The sequence below is a fragment of the Podarcis cretensis genome (assembly GCF_951804945.1).
Source record: "Podarcis cretensis genome assembly, chromosome: 8".
Lineage (NCBI taxonomy): Eukaryota > Metazoa > Chordata > Lepidosauria > Squamata > Lacertidae > Podarcis > Podarcis cretensis.
Genome location: NC_137177.1, coordinates 5,253,992 through 5,275,792, shown reverse-complemented (window position 1 = coordinate 5,275,792; position 21,801 = coordinate 5,253,992). Strand labels below are relative to the sequence as shown.

General features: G+C 50.9%; 1 protein-coding gene across 1 annotated transcript; it reads left to right on the top strand.

Annotated features, from left to right (window-relative positions):
- Positions 1–900: 900 nt before the first annotated feature.
- TTC9B (tetratricopeptide repeat domain 9B) lies at positions 901–11,893 on the top strand. Its single transcript, XM_079985758.1, has 3 exons — positions 901–1,523; positions 8,529–8,711; positions 11,517–11,893. Exons 1-3 carry the CDS (start codon positions 1,061–1,063, stop codon positions 11,597–11,599), a joined length of 729 nt encoding a protein of 242 aa, XP_079841884.1. The 5' UTR covers positions 901–1,060; the 3' UTR covers positions 11,600–11,893.
- Positions 11,894–21,801: the final 9,908 nt, after the last annotated feature.

Genomic DNA, 21,801 nt, shown 5'->3' with positions numbered 1-21,801 from the left:
TTGGCAGGGGTGGTGGGTGTGGGGGGAATCTCTCCCCACCCTTCTATTGTAGCCCAGTGGTGAAGCGTTTAAGCTATGTCCCAGGAAGGCCCCACTTCAAATCTTACCTCTATGATTTAAAATTGTTTTCATGGTAAAACGTTGCAAAATAAACAGAACATTGCAAATTTAAACGAAGGCATTAAATAGTCTGAAGGCTTGATGAGCCTTCTCTTCTGCCCCCCACCCCCCATTCACTGCTTCCTCCACTGTCAATACAGAGACCGTAACACTGATGGTCCACTAAGGGTGACTGCAAGCTGCCTGTCACAAGTGATGTTCTGCCATCTTTCTGGTCAAAATTCCTGCATTGCTCTTCAGACATCACTAGCAGGGGAGCTGGATAAATATTCTTCCCACTCAGAAGGAGCCAATTCCCTTGCAGATGTGGGCTGGTATTATAGAATCATAGAATGATAGAGCTGGGAGGAACCACGAGGGTCATCTAGCCCAACCCCCTGCAACGAAGGAATATTTTGCCCAGCGTGAGACTTGAACCCATGGCCCTGAGATTGAGTCTCCCAACTGAGCTACCCCACCTGTCTGCCTGCAGGTGGCTCCAGTTCCTGGCAGCCTCTCCAGGAACGGCTGGCACTCGCCCCCTGCCTTGGACCTCTAGGCAGCCATGGTCTGGCATGGTTACAGCAGGGGTTGGAATAGATGACTTCTGGGTGTCCCGTTACGAGACTGCAACTCTGGCTCTTCGCAGAAGGCAGCTTCCAGCGCTTCTCCATCAGAAACCCTCCGCCAGGAAACGGCGCTCCCGGCACAACCCCACCCGCACCCATACTCCGGAGGAGGCGGGGCTTGCCTGTGACCCCTCCCTTCCTTTGCGTCCCCCCCCCTCCCGCCCCCAGTCCCTGCAAGCGGAAGGGCGCCTGCCTGCCGCCGCCGCCTCCTCGCTGGGCGCCGAGACATCCGAGGTCAGCCCGGCCGGCGGTGCTGATGCGGAGGGAGTTTCCCACAATGCACCGCTAGCGCGCTGTCCCTGGTGCTGAAGCTCCGCTCCGGGGCGCCGTCGATGCACAGCGCGCTCTTCCAGCTGGTGCAGCGGAGACAGGCGCCCGAGCATGGGCCTGTGAGGGGGGCTATGGACGAGCGCAGCCCCTATAAGAGGAGCTGCCCGCAGGCCGGCGGCGGAGGGGGCAGCAGCGGCGGAGGGGCGGCCGTCGGGGGCGGCCGGGCCCACCTGCGCGGGGCCGCTGCCGCCGCCGCGGGCGCCGCCGAGCCCCAGCCGGACCTGGAGGCCAAGATCCGGCAGGCGGTGGAGTTCAAGGCCGAGGGCGGGCGCTGCTACAAGCAGAAGAAGTTCCGCGAGGCCATCGGGAAGTACCACCGGGCGCTGCTGCAGCTCAAGGGGCTGGAAGTCGAGGCCGAGGAGGGCAGCAGCCCGCTGCGGAGGGCCGGGTGGCAGCAGCGCCTCTCCGAGGAGCAGCGGGCGCTGGTCGAGGGCACCGAGATCGAGTGCTACAACAGCCTGACGGGTAAGGCTGGGGCGGATGCTCTTTTTTTGGGGGGGGGGTGAGGGGAGCTGTGTGCCAGGCCCAGAGGAAGAAGGTGGGGGGCCCTCGCCTGGCAACGGGACCCCCCCTCCCAGTTTGGAAGGTACTCCAAGCGTGCAGGAGAACCCCGGTGTCGTGACGAAGCTGTCCCGCCTTCAGACGTGTCTCTGACTCCCTCTCATGCGCCTCCCGTGTCCAGCCGGCAGGGGGAGCCCTTTCCAATCCTGCTTTCCTACTCCTAGGGGCCAGAATATTTGAGGGGGCTGCCCCTTCTAAGTTGACGGGCATTGCCATTCGAATAGCGTGTGATTATGCAGGGTAGGGCTTACCTGGGCCCCCACAATACAGTCATACCTTGGATTACAGATGCTTCAGGTTGTGTGATTTCGGGTGGCGCACTGCACCGAACCCGGAAGCACCGGAACAGATTAATCCCAGGTTTCAGCGCTTGCGCATGCACAGAAGCACTAAATCGTGCTTTGCGCATGCACAGAAGCGCCGAATCGCAACCCACACGTGCACATGTTGCAAATGCTATGGGTTGCGAATGTGCTTCCATCATGGATCATGTTCGCAACCCGAGCGTCCACTGTATTTTATTCAAGTTGGCACCCCTAATTGGGGCCAAGACCCAGCCTCTGATCCCTTCCTAGTCAAAAGCGCCCCCTCTGGGAAACGGGCAAGGACGTCCCTCGTTTAGGGGGGTCCCCTTTGCACCAGAGAATTTGCAGCTCTTTAGTGGGGGGTCTGTGGAGATCTGAACCCTGCAACCTGCAACGCCAGGGAAAGGCCTGGTGTTGCAGGTACGGGGTCCCCAGGGGACTGTTCAGGTTGCCAGGATAATACCAAGCAGAGAAGCCTCCAGCCCAAAGGGCCAAAGTCAGAGGCTCAGCCCCTGGGAAGTGGTGCCAGGAGGAATCAAGTTGGGGGGGGGGGCAGGGGGTGAGGCAGAAAATGCTGCCTTATGGTTAAGGTGTCCACCTGCCGTCTGAGAAAATGAATAGAAAATGAATAGAAGACCCAAGAGCCAGGGATGGTGAGGTGGCCAGTGATGTTGCTGGCCAGATGGCCACCCCTCCCTTAACAAAATATTCAAAATCTCACAAAGTCCAAGGGATGTTCTCCCCACCCACCCACTGGTCCATCTCCCAAGGTCCTCCTCTTCCAAGTGGAGAGGAGGAACATCGCAGCCAAGGCCAAGGGTTGAAGATTCCCTTGGGAATCCATCAGGTGTATGTGTTTAAGACTTTTGTATATTGGCGGTGGCCTCCCCTCCGGCAGTGACCCCCTCCTTGACCTTTGACCCTCCTTGCCCCTCCCTCACCTTCTCCTTTCTCTTTTTTTTGGGTACTTCCTGCTGGGGATGAAACAGAACCATGCGAATCTCATTCACCAACATTTACAATTTTGACATAACATTTTTGAATGCTAGCCCGCAGGACTGAAATCCATTTATTCCCCTCGAAATTCAGAAGTATTACATTTGATGTTTTATTGTATTTTTAATATTTGGTTAGAAGCCGCCCAGAGTGGCTAGGGAAACCCAGCCAGATGGGCGGGGTATTAATAATAATAATAATAATAATAATAATAATAATAATAATAATAATAATTTCCACCATTCCTCCAAGGAGCTCAAGTCAGTGGACAAGGCTCTGCCACTCCCAACTCCCCTTTTTAAGTCATACAAATCTGGACAATACCATTTATTCTGTAAACCGCCCTGAAATCTTTTGATGAAGGGTGGTATATAAATTTAATTTGACGACAACAACAACAACAACAACAACAACAACAACAACAACAACAACAACATGAAGAAAGGGAAGGGGTGTAAGTGCTTCTCAATTATAATCTCAAATATTCACATCTCTTGGAATTTGCTACAATCCTATGAAGTTTTAATACTATACAAATCCTTATTTATATGTGTATCTCCCAAAGGATAAGAAGGGGTAATAATACTGCCTATGGCAGCCAGCAGCCGACCCCTAAGTCAGGGAAACCCAATACTTAATATATTGGATTGTATGGTTCAGTTCCCTCTTTTCTTCTCTTCCTGTTTTAGAGACCGGGTGTAACATACTCATTAGTCCTCTAATTAGCTAATTCCTAATTAGTTCTTCTTGGTATCTAGCTTGGCTTCTATGTCTTAGCAAAGGGAATTTCTCGCATGTATCACAAGACGCAGCCTTTGTGTTTGATACGCTTTAATATTTACATTGCCTCTTGTGCAATATAATTGAGCCATTTCCTCAATAGTTGCTATGACCAACAGCTTCACCACATATTGAGGGGGGGGCATTTCTTCAAAAAATAAAATAAAATCAGGGAAGACCCAACATTTCCCACCCCCGTTCTGCCCTTACAGCAACACTGTGAGATGAATTTTGCATAAATTTAGTGACTGGCCTGGAGAGCTTAATGGCTGAGTGAAGAGATTTGAACCCAGGGCTCCCTGGCCAAGAGCCAGCACTCTATCCGTTGCACCACAGCGACGCTAGCTCTTGTTGGTGACACCTGACTGCTTTTTTTGGTTTGGCGACTTTTATGATTCACACAAAATGTCAACCCCTGACCATTAGGTCCCATCTTGGCCGACTCTGGGGTTGCGGCGCTCATCTCACTTTGCTGGCTGAGGGAGCCGGCGTACAGCTTCTGGGTCATGTGGCCAGCATGACGAAGCCGCTTCTGGCGAACCACAACCCCAGAGTCATCTGCAAGTGGACCTAATGGACAGGGGTCCCTTTACCTTTACTAGGCAAACTAAGGCCTGGGGGCTGGATGCGGCCCAATCGCCTTCTCAATCCGGCCTGCGGACAGCCCAGGAATCAGCGTGTTTTTACATTAGCAGAATGTGTCCTTTTATTTAAAATGCATCTCTGGGTTATTTGTGGGGCATAGGAATTCAATCCTACTTTTTTTCAAAATATAGTCTGGCCCCCCACATGGTCTGAGGGACAGTGGACTGGCCCATGGCTGAAAAAGGTTGCTGACCCTTGCTTTTGAGGAAGAATATTGAGATTCTCAGGAGGGAGGTTGAATCTGGCCCCTCATGCTGCGTTATGTGGGCTTCCTGCCCCCCTGCAGGGTGGCAGAGGGGGCAAAGCAGAGCAGCCACGGCCGGAGTCAAGCAGAAGGGAGGGGGGCAACCTTAAATGAACCTGCCTGTGTTTTGCCTCGTGAAAAACAGCCAGGAAGAGAATGATTTGGATGGCAGATGAGGAAAGGAGGAGGGAGGAGGGGCACATCAAGCCCAACCGGACAGATCTGCCAGGAACATTGTAAGCATCAAAGCTCTGCCATTGCAATGGCACCCCTAAAACAGGACTTTTAAATTTTATTTTATTTTATTTTATTTTATTTTATTTTATTTTATTTTATTTTATTTTATTTTATTATTAATGTTGCAATACATATATGAAATCTTTACATAATGATACATATACATTATACTGTGGTACCTCCAGTTTAGAACTTAATTCGTTCTGGAGGTCTGTTCTTAACCTGAAGCACCACTTTAGCTAATGGGGCCTCCTGCTGCCGCCACACTGCCAGAGGACAATTTCTGTTCTCATCCTGAGGCAAAGTTCTTAACCTGTGGTACTATTTCTGGGTTAGCAGAGTCTGTAACCTGAAGCGTATGTAACCCGAGGTACCGCTGTATTCGTAAATTCACATTTTCACGTTTCATTATGTACCAACATTTATCCATTTCTTATTTCTTGCCCTGTGTCTTCCCTCCACCTGTGCGTGACTTCCTTGTTATTATTTTATAACTTTATTATTGAGATTGTATTTTTTTGTATCTTAATTATTATACATTCAGTCTTATATATCAGCTTAGCTTAGCTTAACTTTGTGGAATCAGTCTATGCATAATCAATAAATTCCTGTTGGAGCATGTTTTGGCCATGTATTCTTCTACACATTTCCATTCCTGTTTGAGATTTTGATTAGATTGCATTCTAACTGTTGCCGTAATTTTTGCTAATTCAAGTATTCCAAAAAAATTATATTGCCGATCTTTCAATGTTGGTACTCCTTCTGATTTCCAGGACTTTTTTTTTCAGCACAGTTGAGGGGTGGGGGGACGAGTATCCCTTTGCGGGGGTCCTGGCCCAATCTCCTTCAGCACCTGCCTTGTGGCACAGCTGCCTTTCAACTCAAGAGACCCAACCAAGCTGGGCGGGAGGATGTCACCCCCTGCGCACGCCCCTCCCTGGTGACAATGCTGCAGCTTTTTTTTGTTTTTGTTTTTAAAGAGACCCCTGACCATTAGGTCCAGTCGTGGCCGACTCTGGGGTTGCGGCGCTCATCTCGCTTTACTGGCCGAGGGAGCTGGTGTACAGCTTCCGGGTCATGTGGCCAACCAGAGCAGCACACGGAAATGCCATTTACCTTCCTGCCAGAGCGGTACCTATTTATCTACTTGCACTTTGATGTGCTTTCGAACTGCTAGGTTGGCAGGAACAGGGACCGAGCAACGGAAGCTCACCCCGTCGCGGGGAATCTGATCGGCAAGTCCTAGGCTCTGTGGTTTAACCCACAGCGCCACCTGTGTCCCAATGATGCAGCTTGTTGAAAGGCCAGCCGGGTGGGGGCTGCATCCTGGCCTTCTGTCCTGTCCTGTGCTAGGCCTTGTTCTTTTCCCATGAAAGTGCAGTTTATAAATATTTAAAATATATTTTTTAATTTAAAAAAATCAATATCATTGATAGTGGTTGCATTCTTGGGCACATAGGGCTATTGCGCCAAGGCCAGGTGGAGCAGCATGCAGGTTTGCAGGATCAGGGTGGGCAAGGATTCAGAAGGAGCCACCTGGGAAAAGGCTGGAGGGGGTGTATGGTCTCCCTGGCTCCCTCATTAACTAACTCTCCTGTGGGATATTTAAAGTGTAGTCAAGCCAAGAATTCATGTTTGCTAGACAGGCACAGGATAGCAGCTGAAGCTCATAGAGATTTCCTGTAAACTTGCAAGAGAGAACTCTGCGAAAGACACCCCCACTGTGCATAGATAGAGGGGCAGGGGGAATAGCTGTTTATGCTCCTACCTGCTTTGGTGTGCTCTCTTTCTATCTTTTCCCCTACTCTGCCAGCAATGTGAGAACATCTGCTAAGTCTCAACTAGGGGCAGGGCCTTTTCAATACTGGCCCCGACTTGGTGGAACGCTCTGTCACAAGAGACCAGGGCCCTGCGGGACTTGACATCTTTCTGCAGGGCCTGCAAGAAAGAGCTGTTCTGCCTGGCCTTTGGTTTGGACTCAGTCTGACCCTTATGTTTCCCTCCCCTTATGGTTTTGATTTATGGGCTACTTTTAAAATGAGGCTGCATTTTATATTGCATTTTAACCTGTATTTTAAATTCGTGTTTTTTTTCTCTATTATGTTTTTATTGTAATTTTACTGGTGTTAACCGCCCTGAGCCCGGCTCTGGCCAGGGCGGGCGGGGTATAAATAAAATTTATTATTATTATTTTATGTCTCAAATCCTGCTCAGACTGCATTCTAAGCTAGACTTATGTACAGTGGTACCTCGGTTTAAGAACAGTCAGGTTTAAGAACAATTCGATTTACAAACTCTGCAAAACCGGAAATAGTGTCTTGGTTTGAGAACTTTACCTCGGTCTAAGAACAGAATCTGACCGGTGGAAGGGCACCAGCGGCGGGAGGCTTCATTAGGGAAAGTGCGCCTCGGTTTAAGAACGGTTTTGGTTTAAGAACGGACTTCTGGAACAGATTAAATTCGTAAACCACTGTATGTCTTTGTAATTGAATTACTGTGTTCAGTCTGCCTGAACAAAGCTGCTGCGTCTGTTACACTTCAGCAAGTATTATGAGAGAGCAAATGCTATTTTTTACCTTTTCTGCAAGGCTGTTTGTGTGATTGTTATTTTAAAGGGGAGGAAATACCAGGAGAATCCAGTCTGCCTTACTTAAAGCATCCTGGATTCCTTAAACTAATAGGCTAAAATTGGCCTATCTAAGCTTCCCTTTTAAGATGCAAATGGATGACACTCTGATGAACTCACAAACGTGAGGAAGGAAGGATAATAATTTATTTATTTATTTATTTATACATACATACATACATACATACATACATACATACATACCCTGCCTATCTGGCTGGGTTCCCCCAGCCACTCTAGTCGGCTCCCAACAGAATTAAAAGCACAATAAATCACCAAATGTTAAAAACTTTCCTAAACAGGGCTGCCTTCAGATGTCTTCTGAAGTCAGATAGTTGTTTATTTCCTTGACATCTGCTGGGAGGGCATTCCACAGTGCGGGCGCCACCACCGAGAAGGCCCTCTGCCTGGTTCCCTGTACCCCACTTCTCGCAGTGAGGGAACCACCAGAGGGCCCTCTCCTAGCATCTATTCCAGGGGTCAGCAACCTTTTTCAGCAGGGGGCCGGTCCACCGTCCCTCAGACCATGTGATGGGCCAGACTATATTTTTTTGGGGGAAATGAACTAATTCCTATGCCCCACAAATAACCCAGAGATGCATTTTAAATAAAAGGACACATTCAACTCATGTAAAAACACGCTGTTTCCTAGACCGTCCGCTGGCCGGATTGAGAAGGCGATTGGGCTGCATCCGGTCCCCAGGGCTTAGTTTGCCTAGGTAAAGGTAAAGGGACCCCTTACCATTAGGTCCAGTCGTGGCCGACTCTGGGGTTGCAGCGCTCATCTCGCTTTACTGGCCGAGGGAGCCGGCGTACAGCTTCCGGGTCATGTGGCCAACAGGACTAAGAAGCTTCTGGCGAACCAAAGCAGCGCACGGAAACGCCGTTTACCTTCCCGCCGGAGCAGTACCTATTTATCTACTTGCACAGGTGTGCTTTCAAACTGCTAGGTTGGCAGGAGCAGGGACCGAGCAACGGGAGCTCACCCCGTCGCGGGGATTCGAACCACCGACCTTCTAGTTTGCCTACCCCTGATCTATTCACACCCCAACCTCTCTCTCTCTCTCTCTCTCCAGCCTGCCTGTTGCAATCGGAGCTGGTGAACTATGAGAGGGTGCGGGACTACTGCCTCAAGGTTCTTGCCAAGGAGAAGAGGAACTTCAAAGCCATGTACCGGGCGGGCATCGCCTTCTACCACCTGGGCGACTACGACAACGCCCTGCTCTATTTGAAAGAGGCCAAGAGCCTCGAGCCTGCAGGTGGGTGGTTTGCTTGGCCCGTGGCAGGAGGGAGAGGTGGGGCAAGGGGGTGGGAGTGGAAGAGGCAGCTGCCAAGGCCTGAAACGGAGCGCAACTCAGAGGCAGAGCCCCTCCTTGGGGCTCAGGAGTCTGGGGCTCAACCCCTGGCAGCTCCTCCACTTTAAGAACATAAGAAAAGGCTGCTGGATCAGGCCATTTGAGGCCAGCATCCTGCTCTCACAGTAGCCGGTCAGATGCCCAAAAGGGAAACCCGCAAACAGGATTTGAACACTCTCCCCTCCTGTGCTTTCCAGCATTACTGTGTGATAGGAATTTTGAGGTCTTAGACATATGGTAATGTTCATAACCGCATGTACATAGATCAGCACAGGAAGACCGACCTGAAGCCATTTTGATTCCTAAACTGAGCAAATGTTTTCTCTGCAAGGTCAAAGTGGGAAACCTCCCCATTGTCTCCTTCCTCACAAATCCTGTCTTAAGGGCACATTTAAGATATGAATAGGGTGTGAGCCTGTGACCTGGCCCAGGAAATAAGTATTTATCATTACAAAAGACTGGCCAGGCTACCCAGGAAATCCAATCAAGTAACCTGCCAGACAGGAGATAAACAACGACAGGAGAAAAACAACATTCAAATTTCTGTTGTAGACCACCTTTTCTGTGATGTAGGTATGATGTATCTGGGGGGTGGTCTTACGTTACACCCCTTCTGTGATGTATGTGTGATGTTTCTGGGGGTGGTCTTGATCTACAGAGTGGCAATTTCAAAAGTCTTTATAAGGCCTTGCACACCATTGTTCTGGGTTTCTCCTCCCTCCTGAGTGTGGTGAAGGGAGCACCCTGTTGCAACAGATCAATAAAGATCAAGCTTCCTAGCTGCTTTGCTTCTCAATATTCTCTGGTTGGCCTCTATTATTCTCTCCTACCAATAAGGAACCTACGTAAGGACTCTATATGGGCTCTTGGATACCCCATAAGGGAAAAGGGCAATTTTTCGTTTACAACAGCTGCCTCTGACAGTGGAGGCAGAGAACAATAATCCTGGCTAGTAGCCATCCAAAGCCCTCTCCTCCTCCATGAATTACTCTAATCTTATTTTATAGCCACCTCTGTCTCCTGTGGAAGGGAGTTCCATAGGTAAAAGGAGGGTTTTCTTTTACCTACCCAGACTCTTCCAATATTCAGCTTCCCCACGACTTTGAGTATTTCTCTGTTGGCTTTCTCAAGGCCATGCCTAATTTTATAAACTCCTTATCAACGTCGTCTCTCACCTGCCTTTCCTCTGAGCTAAAAAGCCCCAAACACTGCAAGCTTTCTTCATAAGAAGGTGGGTGCCTTGTGTAATAAACAAAAATCTGCCCTTATTCCCTTATGGGGGACACAAGAGCCCTTATAGAGTCCTTTGTAGGTTCTCCATCGGTCGGAGAAAATAGCAGAGGCCAACCAGAGAATATTGAGAAGCAAAGCAGCTCGTAAGCTTGATCTTTATTGACTGTTGCAATAGGGTGCTCCCCTCACATGCAGGAGAAGGAGGAGGACCCAGAACCCATGTGTGCCCGCCCTTATATCGACATTTTAAATTGCCTGCCCTTGATTCCAAGAAACATCATACCTACATCACAGAAGAGGCGGTCTACAACAGAAATCTGAGTGCGTTGTTTTACCTCCTGTTAATGCTTACTTGATTGGATACCCTGGGGAGCCTGGCCAGTCTTTTGTAATGATAAATATCTGAGCCAGGTCACACACTCACCCTATTCATACACAGACATACCCTTAAGGCAGGATTTGTGAAGGAAAAGACAATGGGGAGGCTTTTCCATTTTCCTTCGACCTTGCAGAGAAATATTTGAGGTCAATTTGGGAGGGACAAAATGGTTTCAGGACTTTTTCTGTGGGGTTTCAGGTGTGCGGTTTATATATGCAGTTATGAATATTTATTATATATATATAAGACCTTAACTTTTTTTATTTCACTTGCTTGTGCCTTGCTGGGAGGGAGAAGCAGGGGACCTGCTTGGCTATGGAAAGGGAAGGTGGCAAGACCTGAAATCACAGCTCGGTGGCACAGCGCACCTTTGGGGTGCAAAGGATTTGGGTTCAACCCCTGGCGGCACCTATAGCTTAAAAGGACTGTGACTAGGAGGGCTGGCTGGGAAGGACCCCTCCCTGAATGGGACCTGGCTGAACCAGCAGGGGACATAGCTGTCAAGCGTCCCTTTTTTGGTGGGACAGTCCCTTATCCCAATGCCGGGTCCTGCTACTGTCCCTTCTTGATGATGTCCCTTAAATTTCCCGGGTTTCAAAGGAAGCAGCTCCTCTCCCTACCTCCCTCTCTGCCAGCCAGGGAGGAGGGAGGCTCCAACTGTGTTGCTTGGCTGCGTTGCTCACCCAATAAGGAGTCTAAGAACGACTGGGGGGGTGGAGCTTGCATGCCTTGTGCCGATCAAATTGGCTGTGTTGCCTGGGGACTCGCCTTTGCTCAGTGCTTCCCAGCGGAGAGGTGACGGTGGTTTTCCTTGCTGCATCCCCTTTGCCGGGTTGCTGCGCTGTGGGAACCCCCGCTTGAGGCTTCGTTTGGCTGGTGGTTGACTAAAATCCCTTATTTTGGCTGCTGGTCCCTTATTTTCCAGGCTGCTGGTCCCTTATTTTCAAATCTGTAAGTTGACAGCTATGGCTGGGGAGGGTTAACCCTGGGCAGGAGGACTTGTCTTGGGTTTGCAGGATGCGGCCAGGGAAGGGAGAGCTGCCGTGGCTCCTCTTCCTCCTCCTCCTCACAGGCTCTGCCTCTCCCTTTCCTTGCAGACACCAATGTCTTACGCTACATCCAGCTGACAGAGATTAAGATCAGCCGCTGCAGCCAGCGAGAGAAGGAGATGATTGCGTAGCTGCCCCATCGGAGACAGACAGAGGCTTCTGCACGTGGTGCCAGCCGTGCCCTGAACCCACCACCCGCTGCACTCCAGGACCCAGGAAGATGCCGCCAGGTGCCCAGCGAGCCCCTGGTGGGTGCCACGGTGGCCAGAGAAGCCCCAGCTCAGAGCTATGCCACCCACGAAGGACAGATTGGGACTTGACCATGTAGCATTTTGCCAAAACACTGTTGGGGGCTGCTTCTTTGTGCTTTGCCTTTTTCTATATAAAAACAAAAACCTAAACCAAACCAAAAAAACAAAACAAAACCCCGAGAGAATTTGCAAGATGTGCCTCTGTCCGATTGGCTATGGGGCACTGGGAGCAGAGAGGGGCACCCCAGAAGGAGCAGATCAGGGTGCCATTGGGGAGAGTTGAAGTCAGCCCTTAGAGCACATGCCCCTCCCCAAACTTAGCAGAAGGTGGTGGGGGCTGAGAACAAGTGCCCTGTTATGAATCTGGGGTCAGGGTGTCCTTTCCTCACCTGGAAAACATTCCCTCCCCCTCTTCTTACATCTCTTCTCCCTTCCTGAGCACCCTCATGGCACCCTGTTCACCTCCAGAAAGGATGGCTTCCCCTCTGAGCTCCCAGACACCCCCCAGGTGTGAAGAGGCAGCCCCTAGCACTCTGCTTCAGTAGCTCAGTTGGTTAGAGCATGGTGCTGATAAAGCCAAGGTTGCAGGTTCGATACCCATACGGGTCAGCTGCGTTTTCCTGCGTTGGAAGGGGTTTGGCTGGATGGTGCTTAGGGACCCTTCCGACTCTGCAATTCTATGATTCTACGAAATGTTGTGGGGCTAAGGGCCAAAGGGGAGCCCTGCTGGATCTGGCCATTGTCCCTCCCCAGCAGGGAGCAGGGGGAGAGGACAGCAGTCTCCCCCACCCCGCTTTCCTGAAACAAGAAATCCACGAGGTTCTTGGACCTGGTATGCAGAGCAAGCATCCGGCTTGTGAATCTGGTTAGGAGAGAGGGATTGCCTTTGTAAAATAGCAAAGGCCTTTATTTTAGGAAAGATAATTTTGGGTAGGAGAGGGTTTCCTGGTTCTAAGCTAAGCAGCTCAACCAGAGTCCCAAGGAGCCATGATTGCTCCCTTGTTCTCAGAGGATGCGATCCAAGATGTCGAAAGGAGGGAGGGAAGGGCCATAGCTCAGTGAGAGGTCACCTGCCTTGCATGCAGAAGGCCCCAGGGTCAATCCCTGCTGGCAGCATCTCCAGGAAAGACTGGGAGACATTCCCAGACCCAAACACTGGGGAGCCTCATTCAGGCCATGTTGAAAATACTGAGCCAGTTGGACCAGGGCTCAGAATGTTCCCAAGAAGGGAGCTGCAACCCAGGGGTACGATTGCACTTCAGAGGGTTGGCTCAGATCAAAGGAGAGAGACAGTCTAGATTCATGATGGTCTCCTGGTCTGTCTGTCTTCTCCCGGAAGATGTGTGTCGAGTTAACGCACAGCTTGGAGGTTGACCTGAGCCTTGCCATCCCTGCTTTTCAGAGGACCGCACTTTACCACTGGTTAGAACCACACTGAGTTTAAGAAAATAAGAAAGCTAAGTTTATTAAAGGAAAGAAAATGCTTGACTGGGAAGATCCGAATTCTGTCTCACTAAGGGGGGGGGGATACAAAAAACCACCTGCCTGCCCTTTGTCCTCATCAGAAGAGACGCACAGAGATGTCTCCTCTTCCACAGGGAGGTAAAGGTAAAGGGACCCCTGACCTTTAGGTCCAGTTGCGGATGACTCTGGGGTTGCGGCGCTCATCTCGCTCTATAGGCTGAGGGAGCCGGCGTTTGTCCACAGACAGCTTCTGGGTCATGGGGCCAGCATGACTAAGCCGCTTCTGGCGAACCAGAGCAGCGCATGGAAACGCTGTTTATCTTCCCGCCTGAGCAGTACCTATTTATCTACTTGCACTTTGACGTGCTTTTGAACTGCTAGGTTGGCAGGAGCTGGGACCGACCAAAAATTGGAGCTCACCCCGTCATGGGGATTTGAACCGCCGACCTTCTCATCGGCAAGTCCTAGGCCCTGTGGTTTAGACCACAGTGCCACCCGTGTCCCTTCCACAGGGAGGAGGGAGGAGCAAAGGCAGGAAGCGACCCCAGAGTCTCCCTTGTACCTCTGGGAAAGTCAGCACAGGCTGAAGAACAGTCTGGCTGGTCCTCCATTCCTCCCTCTCTCTTTCTCCTCTGCAGACCACCTTCAATACAATCTGAGTTGCATTCCAAGGCTTCCAACAGAAATCACCCCCCCCTGCTTAATATTGGTGGCATTGGGGGGCGGGGCGGGGGGGAGGCTCCAATTTGGCAGGGTCACATCCAGACACCCAATGAAGATGTTCAGAGGCCTGAGCCGTAGGAACAGAGCACTGCCGTCCTCCCAGTGACCCACCTCCCTTCATCTGAGTGACATATTTGACAAGCTGGGTTTGGGGGCAGAGGTCTCCTGCAAAGTGGGGCTTGTGGGGCTATTCCTGAGCCCATGACCCCGGCCCATGGCAGCCTCTGAGCACTGTTCCTGGATGGAGCTAACTTGGCAGAGCAGAACTTTTAGCACCCTTGAAGTCCTCTTTTCCTGAGTGAGGGGTTTTTGCAGGGAGGGCAGAGCATGACCCCCAGCACTGCGCTGGTATCTGGAGTGCTACTCACACCAGCCTTGGGAGGTTGTGGGGGGGGGCATATCTGTCAATGTTTCCCCTTTTTAAAGGGAAATTCCCTTATTCCGAATAGGATTCCTCACAAGAAAAGGGAAAAGTTGACAGCTATGGGGGGGGGGGGGGGGGAGAAAGATGAGAGGGAGGGTCACTGTTGTTCAGCGGTGGAGCATCAGCTGAGGTCTTCAATCCCTGCTGGCGTCTTCAGGTGGGGCTAGGTAGAGAGACTCCCTGCCTCAAGCCCTGGAGAGGAGCCACTGCCAGCCAGTGTAGGCAACAATGGTCCAGGTGGACCCCATGGCCTGACTCTGGTACTCAGCTTTCCGATGTCCCTATAGGACAGATTGCAGAATGGCTGGGACACAGGGTGGGGCCGCCCAAAAGCTCCCCTGGGCCAGATGAGATGCACCAGCCTCTTGTACCACCCCCACCCAGCTGTCAGGAGTTCAGCCTACACTTGAGTAGGACCCTGGCAGAGACACATGCCCGACTGACATGTTCCCTCTCTCCTGGTTGATCTGGAGCTTCATAAGCTTTCTTCTGCCCGAACATCACAGCGACCATTGCCAACTGACACTGGCACACTTAGGGATCCGCAGAGTTTGCGCATCATGCGCGTGACAGACCTCAGAAACTCAGCATCCAGACGACTGCTGCTGTTTCAGCGCGCGCGCTGTTGGGTTTCAGAACTTACTGGGTTAATTTTTGTTCTGAGTGTGCCTCCCATTCTGACGTGGAAAAGGAGGGAGGAGCTTGTTGTTCTCTCTGTGTCTCTGAGAGAGACGGACGGAAGCCATGAATGCTAGCAGTCCAGGAGATTTTGGGAAATGCTGAGCTGTAAATATTTGCTACAATAAAGAACTGTTGAATTTGGACATACACAGTGCTTGGTGTATTTGGATCTGAAGCAGACTGCGACAGTTTTGATCCGCTGTGTTTTTACTCTGCTAGACGAAACCGGAGAAGCAAAGGTCTGCGCAGCTTGGCTGGGAGCGTGCCGGACCACTGGGGCTAATTGAGGCCATAAAGCAATTAGATGGCCAGTGCAATTAAGATCTTATCAAGATCGTTTCACAGGTTATGGGAGGACCTAATTACCGCTAATAAAACTGTTGCTAAGAGTCTGCCGGTGAGCTTTGAAGTCTTGAAGTCAGCTTTGAATAGCTGGGAGATGCTACTGAAGCGGCAGAGGTCTACGTTCTGTGTTTTGCCTGCTGCAGAGAGGCAAGAGTTGCTGAGGCAGAGAGCTGAGAAAGCAGCTGAGGAATCGGGTGCCGGAGGGCTGACTGGTGAAACGTGAGTACAGCTGGGCCCCGGGAAAGAGGAGAGAATGGCAGACAGCCTGGTCTTTGAAGACGTTCCGCTTGAAAAGCTCACTTTAAGAAGTTGGGCAACCTGGTCCAGAAGAGTAAGGGGTTGGTTTCTGGTTACTGGGCTTTGGAATGTAAGCCAGAGAGAACCACTTCCCTTGGGTCCTGAAGGGACAGACATTACAGGCTTTGAGGCTGCGTTGCCTGAAGAAAGCCAGCAGAGAATGCAAAGAGAGCTTGCTATGCTAAAAGCATGCGTACATGCATCACTTTTGCCCAGTTTGGAGGGCGTAAAGTCAGCAAGGGCTGCCTGGGAGGTGCTGAGAAGTTTGTGTGAAACTTCAGCAGGATGCCAGAGCCCTGGAGGAGTCACGAAGAGCCTAGAAATGGCTGTAGCCCCAGTCCCTGAAGTGCAAGTCGGGGGGGCTGAGAATTCCAAAGGCAAGTTTCAAAAGTTTTCCACTGTGAGTGCTGAAGTGAAACGCAGTTTCAGCGAGGGCAGGGCTGGCACAGAGTGCTCTTCCGGAAGAAGGGGGGCCAGGCCAGCTGAAAGGAGCCCTGGGCAGTATTTTTCCACTGGGGATCGTCGTCATGCAAAGTCTGGGAAGCTGAGGAGAGCTAGACGCTTCAAGGTCGGCCACCTGGACAAAGTGAAGATAAGGCCTAAAGAGTCGCGTGAGAACGCAGAGGCCAGGCCGGTCTCCAAGGCAACGGAGGAGGCTACTTCTACGGAAGCTGCCAAGGTCCTGAGCAAGGGGGAGTTGGTTGCCAAGACAACCAGACAGAACTGCTGCAGAAGCCCAAAGACAGGGGGCAGCGGGACGTTTGTTGCCAGTATGGTTTTGTTTGAGGACAGCTCTGAGAGACACACTAATTTTCGCTTTTTAATCGACTCAGCAGCTAACTGCCACCTGATCCCAGAGACCCCTGCAGTCGAGATGTGGAATTGCAAGGCAATTCCGGCTGGAAAAACTGTTCAGTTTGCAAATGGGACAAAGAAAAATGTGACTAATGTTGCAAATGTATTGTTTTCTGTTTTGCAGGAGCAGATGGAAGTTTGCATTGTGCCAGGAGTGCAACACTGTATTTTATCTGTGCCTTATTTGTTGAAAAAGGGGTTTAAGGTTTGCTTTGAACACGATGTTTGTACAATCTCCAAAGGAGGGAAGCAACTGGTCAGAGTTGCAAAGGGGCAGAATGATCTCTTCATTCTTAAAACGTCTCTGGAGGGTGAGGGGAAGGTTGAGAAAGCACAAGCCCTGCGTGCTACAGTTCCCACTCATGTTTCATGTTCGTGTGTGTGGCATAGGAAGACAGCTCATGCTTGTCTTGAAGAACTACAGGTGCTACCTGAGGTTTCCAAAGGCTGTAGAATTGCAGAATGTGCAAGAGTCCTAGATTGTCAGGCTTGCAGACAGGCAAAGGTAAGAGGGTGCAGTTACCCCAGGGTGGAGAGGGTAACCACAAAACCTTTTGATCTTGTACACATAGATCTGTTGGGTCCCATGAAGGAACCAAGTTTGGGAGGGGCCAGGTTTCTGCTGACACTGCAGGATGATTTTTCGCAGAACACCTGGACACATGGTCTCAAATCCAAGGAAGATGCAGCACAGCTGATTAGGTGTTGGATTGAGGAGGTGGAACTAAGGTTCTCCACCAGAGTCAGGGAAATTGCTAGTGACAGAGGTTCACAGTTTACTGGGTCTGCTTTGCAGGAGTTCTTTCACAAGAAAGGGATAAGTCACACAGTGACTTCTCCTCAACAGAGGGGGGTGGCAGAGCTCAGAAGTGAGGCTCTGGTTAAGGCTGCACAGGTGATGCTGTCAGATTCTGGGTTATCTCCGAAGTTTTGGATGGAGGCAGTTAAATATGTGAGCTTCACCTGGAATCGGTCCTACAATTCAGTGGTAGGAGACACACCGTTTTTCATGCTTCACGGGAGGAAACCGCAGGTTCACTTCCTCCGTGAGTTCGGATCAACGGCCTTGCTGCCGGTGCCTGAAGCTTTGCGAGGGCCGGATGAACCCAAGTTCCAGAAAATGATCTTCTGTGGGTATGAGCCAACGGCTCGTGCATGGAGGTTTGCGTATCCGTCAGGTGATCAGAGTAAGCTACTGATCAGTAAACACGCTGAGTTCTGTAAGCAGGAGGAAAGGTCAAAGACCCCTGCCAGACGCGATATTCTTTCAGAATGTCTTTCCGATTCAGAGCAGGAAGGTTCTGATGAGGAGGAAGGAGAGCCAGGGGCTGAGTCTGCTGATGACGATCAGCTCACTGACCAAAGTCAGGAGCAGGATGGGGCATCTCCGCAAGTTGTAAAAAGGGAGCCCAAGAGTGAGCCTAGTTCTCCTGTGAGGGTAATTCCAAGGGTTCGAAGACGCGTTAAGTCAGAGGGGGAATCCCAGGATGCAAAGGACACACCTGCTGACCACAGTGAGTCAGAGGAAGTGCCTGAGTTTGTGCCCAGGAGGTCCAGTCGCACAACGAAGGGAATTCCACCTGAGAGGTATCAGGCCACAGGTGCGTGGGTAAGTTTCGCACAGTGCGAATCTGAGAGTTGTGAGGATGTTCCACAGATGCCTGACAGGAACGCCAGGAGAGGGCGCAAGGCATTGGGGAAGGGATTGATCTCACAGAGGTCTGCAAAGGTACATCCACAGGTCTTGTCAGGAATGGAGGCAAGAGGGGGTGTTGGGTTTCAGAACTTACTGGGTTAATTTTTGTTCTGAGTGTGCCTCCCATTCTGACGTGGAAAAGGAGGGAGGAGCTTGTTGTTCTCTCTGTGTCTCTGAGAGAGACGGACGGAAGCCATGAATGCTAGCAGTCCAGGAGATTTTGGGAAATGCTGAGCTGTAAATATTTGCTACAATAAAGAACTGTTGAATTTGGACATACACAGTGCTTGGTGTATTTGGATCTGAAGCAGACTGCGACAGTTTTGATCCGCTGTGTTTTTACTCTGCTAGACGAAACCGGAGAAGCAAAGGTCTGCGCAGCTTGGCTGGGAGCGTGCCGGACCACTGGGGCTAATTGAGGCCATAAAGCAATTAGATGGCCAGTGCAATTAAGATCTTATCAAGATCGTTTCACACGCGCACCCCCCCAACTGTGGTGCTGTCCCAGGTAGGAACAGAAGTGACAGCAGGTGCATTTGGGGTTTTCTTCCAAGCAAAGCACTTCCTGTGGAGCCTGGCGAGGGAGGCTGCGCAGTTCTTTCCCTGGGGGTGGAGGGGGCTTCCTAGGGCCGCCTGGTGGCTGCCTGGCTGCTGAGTGAGGAGCGAACCAGTTTCCTTGCCCACAGCAGAGGGTCTTAGCCACCGCAGTTCCTCAGGAACGGATACCGTATTTTTCGCCCTATAGGACGCACCGTCCCATAAGGCACACCTAGTTTTTTTTGGGGGGGGGGAATAAAGGGGAAAAAATTATTTCCCCCCCAGGTGCGGGGCTGAGCTCAGCGCGCGCAGGCTTCAGCGTGCAAGCAACTCTCTGCAAGCAGCGGGAGCCAGCGCTGGGCTCCCACTGCTTGCTGAGAGGTGCGCGAAGCCTGTAGAGCGAGAGGGGTCGGTGCGCACCGACCCCTCTCGCTCTCCAGGCTTCAGCGAAAGCCTGCATTCGCCCCATAGGACGCACACACATTTCCCCTTCATTTTGGAGGGGGAAAAGTGTGTCCTATAGGGCGAAAAATACGGTACTTGTGAAATTCAATCAGCGCTCGAGTCAGAAATCGCCACATCCACCCCAATGGAATGGGTGGGTGCAACCCATCCTGCCACCCACTCCCAAAAAGCAAGCGAAAGGCAGAGAGGGCAGAGGGGGGAGGGAGCCGCTTCCAGCCCAGGAAAGATCCTGCACTGCAGGGGGTTGGACTAGATGACCCTCGAGGTCCCTGCCGATGCTACAATTCTAGGATTCTAGGACTGGCAGAGACTGAGGGGCAGCTTTGCAAGAACTGGGCTCTCTCTGTGTGTGTGTGTGTTTCAGCATCGTAGAGTTTTGCCCATCTCCTTGTGGGATTTTCAGGAGATGGGGAGTTAGGGTGGGTGGGCAGGAGAGACCCTTAAGTGGGTCAGAACAGATTAAACAGCTCCCAGCCACCCAGGGAGCTCCAGCCGGACCTCCGACACTGGCAGAGAGATTGCTAAAGAGAGACAGAAACACCCATTTTCAATGCTGCCTCGGTATGGATGGATTCTCAAGACTGCATAACCCAGATATTTTACCCTGAGACACATTTATCCCTCACCTGCTGCCCTAACCAGAAGTAGCTGCAGTGCTTTTGGGGATCCCTTTTAAGTCCACTGTCCTAGGCCTTGTTTGTGGTGCTTATGGGGCCAGGCTGGAGCGGTCGACCCCAGATTAAACCCAAGACGGAGGTGATGTGTGTGTGTGTGTGTGTGTGTGATGCATGAGAGAGAACTGGAGGAGGCCCTGCACTACGGGAGAGTTTAACGCCGCCGTCCATGTCTGTGAGGATATTCCTGCAGCCACGGTGCCTGCTCACCTCTGCCTCCATCCCCAGAATTGCTGCTACAGCTGCCTGCCTTTGGTACCCGCTGTTGCTATGGTGACTGGGATCGCTAAGGAAGAAGGGCGAGAGAGATGCTCAGTCCACGCACAGGTTCGGCTGCCGAGACTGCTGTTTGGGATGAAGCGATGGGGTGGGGTGGGGGGGGTGGAGCCCTGGGAACAGAACCCAGGAGTCCTGGTCTCCTTGATGTTAGCACCTGTTAGCCAATCGAAGGTGGGGGGGCAGCAGAGACATCGGTCTCACCCCGAAGCAACAAGCTTAATTTCCAAAAGGAGATGTCTTAAGTTGTACAGCTTCTCTGGTTGAAAGAATGGTCGTAAATACAGTGGTACCTCAGGTTACATATGCTTCAGGTTACAGACTCTTCTAACCCAGAAATAGTGCTTCAGGTTAAGTACTTTGCTTCAGGATGAGAACAGAAATCATGCGGCAGCAGCGGGAGGCCCCATTAGCTAACGTGGTGCTTCAGGTTAAGTACAGTTTCAGGTTAAGTACGGACCTCCGGGACGAATTAAGTACTTAACCTGAGGTACCACTGTAACAGCAAATAAAGATTTTAGGAAAAGAGCCCTGTTGCTGGATCAGGCCCAATGGCCCCTCGAGTCCAGCATCCTCTTCTCACAGTGGGAAGTCCGGAAGCAGGAGCTGAGTGCGAGAACTGCTCCACAGGGAGTTCCACAGTTTAACTAGGCACTGCATAAAAAAGTGCTTCTTTTTATCCGTCCCCAATCTTCCAAAATTCATTGGATGACCACAAGTTCCACATGAGAGGAAAACCTTTCTCCATCCGCTGTCTCCCTGCCATTTTACAGCGTTCTACCCTTTCTCTTCTCATTCACCTTTTTCTCTTAACGAAAAACCAAAGTTTCATCTTATGGCATTCTTTGTGCTGCCTCTCGAAAACAGGCCCTGCATTAGATGAAGCCCTTTCTTGCCCTCGAACCCAGGCCCAAGGGCAATTAGAAGAGGGGGGTGGGGGAGCCATGGAGGTATCTGAGGAAGTGACTTTGGGTGGGGGGGGGACTTGCTGTTTTTTCACAACAGCAAAGAAATCCTTCCCTCATTGCGAGAAGCAAAGCTACAGGGAACCAGGCAGAGGGCCTTCTCAGTAGTGGCCCCTGCCCTGTGGAACGCCCTCCCACCAGATGTCAAAGAGAAAAACAATTAGCTGACATTCAGAAGACATCTTAAGGCAGCGCTGCTCAGGGAAGTTTTTAATGTGTGATTTTAGTGTATTTTTTGTTTCTATGGAAGCCACCCAGAGTGGCTGGGGAAACCCAGCCAGATGGGCGGGGTACAAATAATAAATTTATTATTATTATTATTATTATTATTATTATTATTATTATTATTAAAAACAGCGTCCTACGCTGTGTCAAGGGAATGGAGTGGAGGAGATGTTCAGCATCGCTATTGTCCCTGGTGTGTGTGTTTGTATAACCCCTACAGCTCTAACAAAGTACGGAGCAGTGTGGTTGAGTGGTTGGAGGCCTAGGAAAACTCAAATTCCCATCTCTGTGCAGATCGCTGGATGGCTAACCTATTTAACAGGGTTGCCAGGAGGTTAAAATGTTTGTGTGCATGTGTGTGTAGGGGAGAAAGCCATGTATGTTTGCCGCCCTGAGCTCCTGTTTCAATGACCAAGATGACCAAAGGTCTGGAGACCCGGCCTTATCAGGAGCAG